General features: G+C 39.9%; 1 protein-coding gene across 1 annotated transcript in view; it reads right to left on the bottom strand.

Moving 5' to 3' along the window:
* The window catches only part of LOC141259484 (CD109 antigen-like), a 329051-nt gene that overhangs the window by 129995 nt on the left and 186823 nt on the right, over window positions 1–12233 (bottom strand). Inside the window, exons 14-17 of the mRNA XM_073675569.1 lie at window positions 9482–9658; window positions 8836–8988; window positions 7365–7436; window positions 1232–1292 (exon numbers count right to left, since the gene is read on the bottom strand). Of these exons, the coding sequence (XP_073531670.1) occupies window positions 1232–1292; window positions 7365–7436; window positions 8836–8988; window positions 9482–9658 (463 nt within the window). The remainder of the gene's footprint in view (window positions 1–1231; window positions 1293–7364; window positions 7437–8835; window positions 8989–9481; window positions 9659–12233) is intronic.

The following is a 12233-nucleotide window of genomic DNA, read 5'->3' as shown; positions in this document are numbered from 1 at the left end:
CCGGTACACGGTCTACAGCTTGGCATAGTCGGCAGGATACAGCGATTGCCTTGGATGGGGACATGGAGGGAGACAACCCCTTCTCGGCAGTGGCCCGGGCTCAGGTACTGAACACGCCTGATACTGCTTCAGTTTCGGCGGGATACCTTAAGGCTGGGGTGCTATTACAGCATTTGCCAAAATATGATGGTAAAAACATGTTGTTGCAAGATTGTACAGAAAGGGTGCAGTGTGATTAAAATGTGCAATTTGATCCTGGAGTGCGAGCAGAGGTAGCATTGAATGCACTAGAGGGTGACGCCAGACGGACATTAATGGTATGGCCTGATCCTGAATGAGACACCTTAGATGAAATACTTACACTGCTGGAAGGAACCCATGGGGGGGTGTCAAACCTTTTCATAATTTGTGCATAGCATTACATTTTGTACATTTTTTTCAGATATGTTATTTGACAGTTGGAGCCAGCAACTTTCTCACTTGAAACAAAGTGTAGGAAATATTAACAGATGCAGAAAATCAAATGCATCTACAAGGAGATCAAGCATGCATATTCTTAGATCTGCTTGAGGAGTCATTTTATAGACTTTGTATATACTGTAGGTGCTAACCACTTTAATGCAGCAGGCTTGGTGATTAATACACTCTTTGTATGAGAAACAACTGAGATAGTTTTAGCTTCATGGAGAGAAACTTTTGAATTAAGTTCCATTGTTCCTTGGATAGAAGACCAATTTCTCCTCCCATTTCCCCTTATCAATATTAGAAAATTAGTGAGAAGTGCTGACAATAAATGTTAGCTTACGTCAAAAAAAGATTTGTAATACAGAAAATAGTTTGTTTTAATTGATGCTTGGGTGCTGAATCCTTACTATCGACAAGAAGATTTCAGAGAGATTTCTCTGTACCCTTCTACAGATTGGTTGTCTCATGGTGAGGCAATCAATCTGTAGTCAACATATGGCCAGAGAACCATTTTACCATTTTGTCCTTTATACTAGCATTAAACTATTTAAAGGGTTTATTTCAATCAATGGCATTAAAGGTACAGCTATAGGAAACTAAATGCAATAAATATCATAGTAGTAGGCATTTCACCACTACGATTCCACCAATTTTAAGGACAGAAGTCCTGGATTAACCATCACTCCTCTAAACCTCGGGCAAAGAATGAGTAGAGTATCACTTATTCTTTCAGAGTAAAAACTGACAAACTAATTTTAACACTTACATAAGTCATAATCTTCTTCTTTCTCAAGTATGGCATCAGTAAGCACTCCAATATTACATCTCTATGAAAAAAATGCACTTATTAGAATGACCATAAATGGAAATATTATTCCTATCGAAATGTATGATAGAGCTACAAAGATTAATTAATATATGATTACAGATTTGATAAAAATTAGATCTATAAAATACATAAACGCCCGGATACACCAGTCACTTATAATCAGAATTTGCCCATTTGTAGTGATGGTCACAATAATTGGCCAGTGCGAATATTGGAATACATCACCAATAAAACCATTATTTTATCAATGATCCTCATTGTTTTCTTTGTCGTAAACATTTATGGAAATGCTGCTCATACCAATATTCACAGTAAGCTTTGCTGCCAGCACATGGCTCTCATTGGGTAACAATACTATATTGGACAGCAACAAAGGTCCACGAGAAATCTTATTCCTGCCAACAGCGTAGATTATTCTGATCACTTTCTTCATTCAGACATTGCAACCCAAAGATCATTCATTGGTTGATTGAGAAGTTATATGTAAAGACACCTTATATATGTCACCATGAAATGCTCATTTTACCCTCTACTGGTTTTAAATCAATTGATCCTGTTTCCTAATTCACAAATGCCTTTCACCATAATTATAGCACTACTTTCTGCATTTGCTATAATGTATAGGATAATTCAGTAGCATAACTATCGAATGGTCAGGGGGGCAGCTAACCCAGACTCTACTAAATCAGCAGCCTCTCCTTGCTGATTCACAGGTCATTTGCTTTAGTTCAGTGATCACTGACCTGTTAGGCTATGTGCACACGTAGCGTTTTTCATGTGGTTTCGCAGCGGTTTTCCCAAAACTGCAGCGGCTCTGGATCATGGCCACGTACCCAAACTCACCCACAGCATGTCAATTTCTGTAGCGGACATGTTAGTCTCCGCTGCAGATTTTGACTGATTGAAGTGTCATTATATGCGGTGGATTCACATGTACTGACAACAAATGTGCGGCATTAGAACACTGCGTTTTGGACGCAACAAAAATACGTTGTGTCCAAAGCATTGCTGAGTGCTAATCAGGGGGATGTAGGGGCTAACAAACCAGCTGTGAGCTAGTAATATTGGTCAGGGACCATGTTTGCCTAATGGCACCTTACCAGGCTAAGAATAGCAGCTCACAGCTGATGCATAAATTCCGTGATTAGAAATGCTAATAAAGAGTGGGTGAATGGGACAAGCTGACACCTAGCTCTTTTGTTTGGTTATGTCAAGGTGTCAATCAGACCTTTTCATGACCAAACTTAATTTAAGTAAAGTAAAGAGTTAAATAAACACACAGACACAGTGTAAACCCATTATTTGAAATACAACAGACACATTCTTTAATCATTTAAATGAACCAATATACTCACTCCAATTCTTATGGTAATCCAAGGGTTTAAGCAATATCCCAAATAACTTTATTTAGCTCCAAAAAGCATTCATTGAACACTTCAAAAAACGCATGTAAAAAGCGCATCAAAAACGCATGTAAAATCTGCATGCATTTTTCCTGCCAAGGAGATGCAGAAACGCTCAGGAAATTTTGGCTTCAAATATGCATCGTGCGTACATAGCCTCTATCAGCAAGTTAGGAAACAAAGCAGAAACTGAGAAAGTACATCACTCCACAATGTACTTCCAGACTAAATTTCAATACACAATTTCTGGTTGCTATAGCAGATTTTTGGGGTCATAAAGGGATCAACTTGATTATCTTTTACAGGGCTATTCAGTCATATAAATGGTTTTGGGGAGAGGGAAGTTGTTGAGAACCTTAACTTGGAGGCACATTATCTATTACTCAACTTGACTAAGTGTGATTCTGCATAGTAACTGACGTACTGTAACAATGAGCAACGTGAGCTAAGTGAAATCAGTCAAATCTGAATGATGTTTTTTATTACATTAATCACATATTTCTGACACTTATGTATCCAATTAGTTTTACTAAGAAATAGAGTCATCATTCTTCATATGTAGCCAATATTTTATAATATTTATTTAAACCAACTTGGATACTTCAAATCATTGTATTTCAAAGAAACTGTGAACTTGATCTAGGGGCTCCTTGTACTTTTCAAATTACACAACAATTACTGCTTAGCATTATTGCTCAAAAACGACTGATTTTAGGCTAGCTTCTCAACACATTTGTGGCCTTTAAAAATGTAATGTATACTATTAAAATGTATGTAATTGTATTTCTATTTGATGGATTCTTTAACAAGTACACAGTTGCATACACCTAGCATTTATTTGACTAAGGGTCTTTTCATTGTTACATTTACACTCTTTAAGCTCCGGATGCATACGCTGAAAATAAGAATAATGTTCAATTAACCAGATATCTGCCAGAATAGTGTATTTTTTAAATACATCTATTAAAAGAGCTAAATGCCCCAATAGAGACTTTACATTTGTCTAACAGGCCACAAAACTTAAATGAAATCTGTCAGCATGACTTCAGCAAACCCCCCCAAAAAAATGTTTAGCTATCTGTTCCTCCATTACCGAGAATTCTGCATTTCAATCAATGTGCAAATGTGGCTGAATGAAGTGCTAGCACCATGAAAGCACTTTTAAGCCATTTTCACTCCAGCTCTATTCCCCACCCAATGCTGCCTTCTACTACATGAATGACAGCTCAGTTGCTGTATAACTTCAAGCAAAAGAACTGTCAGTCAAGCAAGAGAATCTTTGCTGGGCGGGGAAATAGGGCTGAATTGGTGAAGGCTTGAGAAAGGACTTTCTGTCTAAAGGTATGGCTGAACTTGTCTGCACAAGCGCTACATGTGCATATACATAGTTTTGGAGTGTGAAATCTTGCTAACAAATTCCCTAGCAGAACATATATCTATATATATCACCAGTCTGGGGCTGCCTTTTTTATTTAATGAAAATGTGGGCATCCTGAGACTGGTGATTTTATCAAATATCACCTATTAACAGAGGGTCATAAGAGTCCTTATTGGCGCTCTAAAGGACCCGACTTTCTATTAAAGGTCAGATCTGAACTTCCAGATTGTGGGATCTGGCAAAGCAAAATGGACTTGATGGTTGTGAGAAAAAGCACTAACCCAGTAATGCTGCATACATTACTAAGCAATTACCGAACTGCAACATTATTAGAGGAGTTACCATTTGGTAACAGATTAGTAAAGTATCCAAAAGCACTGTGTCAGTGCAAAGAAATGAAAAAACTGACCGGCACATCCAAAACAGAAAACTGGTGTGTATAGGTGCTTACTAAGAGTAGCCATCTCCATACATAACTAACAAATGAAGCAGCACTCTATAATGCTAAGTTTTCAAAAATGAAATATATGAACTCTGAATAGCAATACTGCTCAAGAAAATAGAAATAATTGAGCAATCTTAGCACATAAATTGGCCAATTCATGTGTACCTGGTAGCCACAATAAGGTGTTTATCGTTACCAGGACACTACCAATGTGTATCCTCTCTTAGAGACTAAAGTCGGCATGTGTATGGGAAGGGAAGATCCTGCTGTAATTAAAACCACCTGTGGCTTATAGGCGGAGTGTTCAGCCAGAAGGCCTATGCATATAAACAAAAAAAAACTATTTCTACTTTCTTGAGCAGTATTGCTTTCAAATTTCATACATTTCATGTTTGCATACTTAGCGTTACAGAGTGCTAGTTTATTTGTTCGTTATATATGGAGATGGCTACTCTTAGAAAGCACCTGTACACACAGGTTTTCTGTTTTGGATATGCCGGTCAGTTTTTTTCATTTATATGCATAGGCCTTCTGACTGTAAACCACATTTAAAAAAAACACAGTATATTTTCACAATTTGCTTATTGATACTTAAAGGGGTATTCCCACCTTCAAGATCCTATCTCAATATGTAGTAGGTGTAATAAAAATAATGGCAAATATCTCCAATTAGAAATGTACTATAGTATTTTTGATTCCCTATGCCACTTACCTCATGTGCAGGCATCGCAGGACCTTAGGTATCCATGGTTATGACCACTAGCAACTAGCTAACTAACTGTGAATTTATCAGTGGACATAACCGTGGATACCTAAGGTCATGCGATGCCTGCACATGAGGTAAGTGGCATAGGGAATCAAAAATACTATATTACATTTCTAATTGGAGATATTTGCTAATATTACACCTACTACATAATGGGATAGGATCTTGGAGATGGGAATACCCCTTTAAGGAATTGTCCAGGCTTATTGTTTAGGCTTGCAGATGTTGTAGTTATGATGTCACCGCTGCAGACTATCAAAAATGATCTAAGCAGCATCAAATTGGCGCTGTACCTGGGAAGGCTGGGTATTGCTATGGTTGTTATAGTTGCAAACTTATACATCAAGAAAAATTAATCCCGGAGAAACACTTTGTTGAAAAGAGATTTACAAAATATTTATTGAGCAACTTCGGATATACACTGCTCAAAAAAATAAAGGGAACACTCAAATAACACATCCTAGATCTGAATGAATGAAATATTCTCATTGAATACTTTGTTCTGTACAAAGTTGAATGTGCTGACAACAAAATCACACAAAAATCATCAATGGAAATCAAATTTATTAACCAATGGAGGCCGGGATTTGGAGTCACCCCCAAAATTAAAGTGGAAAAACACACCACAGGCTGATCCAACTTTGATGTAATGTCCTTAAAACAAGTCAAAATGAGGCTCAGTATTGTGTGTGGCCTCCACGTGCCTGTATGACCTCCCTACAATGCCTGGGCATGCTCCTGATGAGGTTGCGAATGGTCTCCTATGGGATCTCCTCTCAGACCTGGACTAAAGCATCCGCCAACTACTGGACAGTCTGTGGTGCAACGTGATGTTGGTGGATGGAGCGAGACATGATGTCCCAGATGTGCTCAATCGGATTCAGGTCTGGGGAATGGGTCGGCCGGTCCATAGCTTCAATGCCTTCATCTTGCAGGAACTGCTGACACACTCCAGCCACATGAGGTCTGGCATTGTCCTGCATTAGGAGGAACCCAGGGCCAACCGCACCAGCATATGGTCTCACAAGGGGTCTGAGGATCTCATCTCGGTACCTAATGGCAGTCAGGCTACCTCTTGTGAGCACATGGAGGGCTGTGCGGCCCTCCAAAGAAATGCCACCCCACACAATTACTGATCCACTGCCAAACCGGTCATGCTGAAGGATGTTGCAGGCAGCAGATTGCTCTCCACGTCGTCTCCAGACTCTGTCATGTCTGTCACATGTGCTCAGTGTGAACCTGCTTTCATCTGTGAAGAGCACAGGGCACCAGTGGTGACTTTGCCAATCCTGGTGTTCTGTGGCAAATGCCAAGCGTCCTGCACGGTGTTGGGATGTGAGCACAACCCCCATCTGTGGACGTCGGGCCCTCATACCACCCTCATGGAGTCAGTTTCTAACCATTTGTGCAGACACATGCACATTTGTGGCCTTTTGAAGGTCATTTTGAAGGGTTCTGGCAGTGCTCCTCCTGTTTCTTCTTGCACAAAGGCAGAGGTAGCGGTCCTGCTGCTGGGTTGTTGCCCTCCTACGGCCCCCTCAACGTCTCCTGGTGTATTGGCCTGTCTCCTGGTAGCGCCTCCAGCCTCTGGACACTATGCTGACAGACACAGCAAACCTTCTTGCCACAGTTCGCATTGATGTGCCATCCTGGATGAGCTGCACTACCTGAGCAACTTCTGTGGTTGTAGAGTCCGTCTTATGCTACCACAAGTGTGAAAGCACAACCAACATTCAAATGTGACCAAAACATCAGCCAGAAAGCATTGGTACTGGGATGTGGTCTGTGGTCCCCACCTGCAGAACCACTCCTTTATTGACGGTGTCTTGATAATTGCCAATAATTTCCATCTATTGTCTATTCCATTTGCACAACAGCATGTGAAATTGATTGTCAATCAGTGTTGCTTCCTAAGTGCACAGTTTGATTTCACAGAAGTTTGTTTTACTTGGAGTTTTATTCTGTTGTTTAAGTGTTCCCTTTATTGTTATGAGCAGTGTATTATTTCAGGCAGCATTATCAACTCTCAAATGATATTTTTGTAGAATAACTGTTAATATAACAAAAAATTATATTACCTCAAAAACTTGATGTGGACTAGTGACTTGTGTTGGATTTATTGCATTGTAGTCTCTCAGCTCATCAGATACCTAGAGCAAAAGCAGCGTATTGATTTACAAAAGAAAATGTAAAAAAGTAAATAAATATTTACAAAAAACACTCCCTGTTGTAATTCTGTCTGCATGTAACTTTATGTTATAAGGCATTTTATGATTCTGATTTTGTATTCATTAGTTATGTATTAAAGGGGTGGTTCAATACCTATAAAACCCTTTATATATATCTATCTTTAATCCCTAACCACTTTGTAGTTGTCTTTATTATTAAATTCCTAACACTTCTCCCTATCCTGCTAACTGCTATATTTGTCTTCTTTCCTTAAAGGAGTTTTCCCACGAACAAAAGTTAATTTTAAAAATTGTCTGTGTCTGACCGTGTATGGAATAAACCACATCTCCTGGCAGGGGAGGAAGCAAAAGACAATACAGACATTACAGCAGGGGATCGCAGAGGATTCATTTTGGGAGGTAAAATATTGTTTAAAAACGGGCTGTGAAATGTTTTACCTCACAAAATGAATCCTCTGCGATCCTCTGCTGTAATGTCTGTATTGTCTTGTGCTTCCTCCCCTGCCCAGGAGATGTGGTATGTTCCGTACACGGTCAGACACAGACAATTTTTAAAATTAACTTTTGTTTGTGGGAAAATCCCTTTAACTTCTCAAACGTGAGCTCACAGGAGAATGGGGCTCCACTCACTTTTCTGTAGCATTTATCACTCTTTCTGAAACAGGACTTTTTCAGAGGCCGGCACACTGAGCACTTACCACAGCTTCTGTCACTGATGTCCCCTGATGACATCCTGGTTCAGTAGAAGTGATCAAGAAGTGATCACATCTTCAGTCACCACCGCCATCACAGTGTAACATTGTAGTCTCTTTCCAAGAAATTAATCATCAGAGGTGGTGGTGATAGACGCAGGGTGAGTGACAGCAGAAACGCTCACACACGAAACATCATCACAGAGCAGAATCACTCGTATTGTTTCTATGACCGCCCCCCTGATGATGATTCTTTTCAGGGAAAAAGTGACTGTGATGGCAGCAGCGACTGAAGATGTGGCTACTTCTCGATCACCTCTACTGTCATCATAGGATAGCGGTGACAGTGGCTGTGGTAAGTACCCACAGCTCCATCCCCAGATGGCATCCAGTTGCAGGAGGGGTGAATGACTCCGCAGAGAAGTGAGTGCAGCCCCACCCTCTTGTGATGAACCATTTGAGACTCATCTTAAGCAAAACATTGCATAAAATAAAGTAAAAAAAAATACATATAGGAAATAGCAGGACTTAAAGATAAGGTATTTATAAAGGACTTTTAGCTTAAAGAACAACCCTTTTATCTACTACAATTATTAAAATTGTGATTTTGTTCATAGACAAAGTCTGAATTACAATATTAGTACTTCCAGAAAATAAATTGTTCTTACCCTTTTTGTGGTAATTTCTTGTCTATCCCCAAGTAACTTTACACTTTTATCCAAAACTGAAAGTCCAACAAATGAATTTGGCTCAGTCACATTGATCATCAGAGAGACTCTATCAAATGGATTGGCTTGTAATTTATTCCACGACACAAAAATCTAAAATGGACAAACCTATTTAAGATGTTTGATTCGCAGTCAGACTTTTTCATTTTTTTTGTATTACATGTCAATAGTAGATAACAGGAATACATTACAACATAGTTCATGACAAAGTTTAATGACTTTTTATGACAATTCTTCCAACTGAAGCCCATGATTGGCTGCAATAGCCAATGGACCACTTTCTAATTGATGCAGATAACAGACCTCCGCCGTCAGATGACTGAAGCACGAGACATAATCGCTTCATGTCCTGGTGAAAACTACCACATTGGCAGCACTGGATCTCCAGGGTTTAGAGCAGGTGAACATGCCTTAGTTTATTATGTTCTAACATTATTAAAATTTGAAAAATAAAAGATGAAGGGAGATGTCTTATAAAAGGTTGTTCTTGATGCTTGGTTCTACAAATCATATTTGAATGGACCATTCCACTTGTATATGCAAAAAGCATTTAACACATTATAGTTAATAGCATAGTAATTTTCACCTTGTTGTCGAAGTTAGGATGGACAGATATGGTGGTAACATCATTCAGAACTGTTCCATCTTTCATTACGTGGTACACAATCAGGAATGCTTCTGGAGTCCATGAGCTTTCAGGGATTAGGGTTAGTAAAGTAGAGTTCTCGTGTCCTAAATAAACAATCTCTCCCCGAGAAATTATCTAAAGCAAAACCAGAAAAGGAAAAATTGAATACAATTAATTATCTTATTACTACTTTATAATAAAGTTATTTTATTACAAGAATTGAGCAAATTATAGCGGGATTTACAATATCTAATTTCTAACCCGATCACAGGGATGATCAAATATAATAGAATTGAACTGAGTTCATAAACTTCGCAGAATCTCAAATAGTTTTCAGTAACTTGTTTTTTTCAATACTTGCCTTATGGTTTTAACTACAAGATTGTCAATTCTACCAGCGTTCCTGGTTAAAGGGGTTATTGTCTTATCTTGTTAAATAGGTAAAATTGTGAAATGCTAATAAAAACTAATAACATTGAAATTTACTTCTGCTAAAAAATCCACTCCACTCACAAGATGGAGCGATGTTTAATTCTTTGTTTACTGCATGTTGCCCAGATTACCACCACTGCGGCAGTCTATCAGAGGTGGATGGACCCCGTGCAAGGAGCACACATTTACAAGTTCTTTGCTTTAGAGCTTGAAAGCATTGCTCTGAAGCTTGCTGGACTGCTGGATCTAGAAATCTTCAGTGTCACTGCACTCCTTTGATGCTGCCGAGTCCAGAGTAAAATCTGCTTCTGCCTTCAGCATGGAAGTGCCACTAGTTTGGGTCGGCGGCATGTCAATCTCAAAAATCACAGCTCCCCATGCAAACAGGAAGTTGGGAGGCAGGGAGCAGTGCCATTTAAATTTTGAGAATCTGTTAATAAATAGTAAATGATGTAATATTTTGAAAAATATAATAATGCATGGTTTGTGGCTAAAAGACAAATTGTAGATACATGGAACAGTTGTGTCCCCCTAAACTTTTCTTGAATTGCAATGTTATACAATTTGTCATTATATCAATTTAATACAATATTCCTGATATACTCTTTTTCACATAGGAACCTGTGGGAAATGGATTTTGTTTGACATCCCTCTATGGATATGATGGCTATAAAAGGGAGGACAGAAATACAATGAATCACAAATGCTCTTTGTAGCATTTGACATGACAATGGACTCGTGTTGACGTTGCTCAATATTTATGAATCTGCATTTTGTTGGTGAATATTTGATGAGTTTATTGTACATTTCTTTGCTATTTACTATTGACATTTTATGATATGGCTCTTAATTGAGTCTAATAATTAAATTGTTGGAAACTACTATCCCATTTTTTGTTGTTTTTGGATTACATAGTCATAGTCGATCTCTCTGGTGTTGATTCCATTAATTCCATTAATTTTGTTGTTCTGCTCTATTATGACTAATTAGAATTAAAATCATTAAAACAACAAGCTGTAAAGGGCATATATGTAAATTTAAACTTTTAGACAGTTGACATTCTTCATTGTTTAGTTGGGGTATGTTCATTATCTAAAATCATAATGTACTCAGCTGCCATTATGTAAATCATCCACACTGTTCTTTACTGCCACAACTGAAGCCTATTAACTGTTCTAGTACTCTATATGCTGCATTCCAAGTGGCTTATGTAAGCACTGCTTAACCCCTTCACGACCTTTGACATGTACTTGTACATCAAAGATCGTGAAGGGGTTAAGCAGCGCTTATGTGGCGCCCCTGCGGGTTCAGTCACCACAGAGGTACTGCATCTCACCCAGAGGTGTGGTATCCCACCCTCAGGTAAGGATGGAGTACTGCCCAGGACCCAAACACCAGCATTCAACACTACACTACTCCAAACCAGCAGGAGGGGCAAGATGCACTGCTGCGCTGCTGAGCCCTGTCCCTGGCTGGAGTGGGGGGAACCAAGAGAGGGGGAACCATTTAGTGGGTGTGGGTGGAGGAAGTAGTTTAGGGGAGAACTTGAGAAGGAGGATATAAAAAGGGGAAGCCATCTTGGGTGTGTTCAGTTCAGTCAGAGGAGGACAGTGAAAGGAGCAGGAGCTCTGCAGGAGCTCTGCTCAGGAGGAGCGGGCCTGAGTGAGAGAGGCCCAGGAAGAGAGACTGAAGGGAAGAGAGGAGCAGGGAGAAAGGCTCCAGAAGGAAAAAGTGGATCCTAGGGGTACGGGAAGTGCTGGAGGCCACTCGTACGCCCGAATCTACCAGGAGTGGAAGGATCAGGCCTCAGAGGGGACCGGCCCCTAACTAGTGAGAATTGCAATATTCAGCTAGAAACCGGAGGCCTCTACATTTCCAGGGTGTAGTTGCCACAGCCGCAATTAATCGCCAAAAAGGTAGCCATAAAGGATCCAGGGAACTCCAGGTTGCCCGCCAAGATCTGAGGTTACCGGCTTGGGACACTGTTTGCGAGGCGCAGGGCAGGAGGGTGAGAGCCAGCGCAGGAAGATGACTGAGAAAGGCACACAGAAAGGGGTCCCGTTAAGTGCTCTTGAATTACCTGCGGGATTGCTGAACCCCTCCCGTGGTGAACGCAGGACGACGTGGGTGGTTATAATCTGTAGTTGTAAACAGGAGCAACGTGATAATCGTGAGTAAACCCTGAAGACTGCCCCCCACTGTCTCTGTGAATTATTGCTGCACCATCATCCCCTGCACCACACTGCACAACAACATCTACCTCATCTATAATCACCAC

The sequence above is a fragment of the Phyllobates terribilis genome, unplaced genomic scaffold (genome assembly GCF_046119375.1).
Source record: "Phyllobates terribilis strain yellow unplaced genomic scaffold, ASM4611937v1 Scaffold_3__8_contigs__length_932513732, whole genome shotgun sequence".
Taxonomy (NCBI): domain Eukaryota; kingdom Metazoa; phylum Chordata; class Amphibia; order Anura; family Dendrobatidae; genus Phyllobates; species Phyllobates terribilis.
This window is presented reverse-complemented; position numbering and strand designations above follow the sequence as displayed.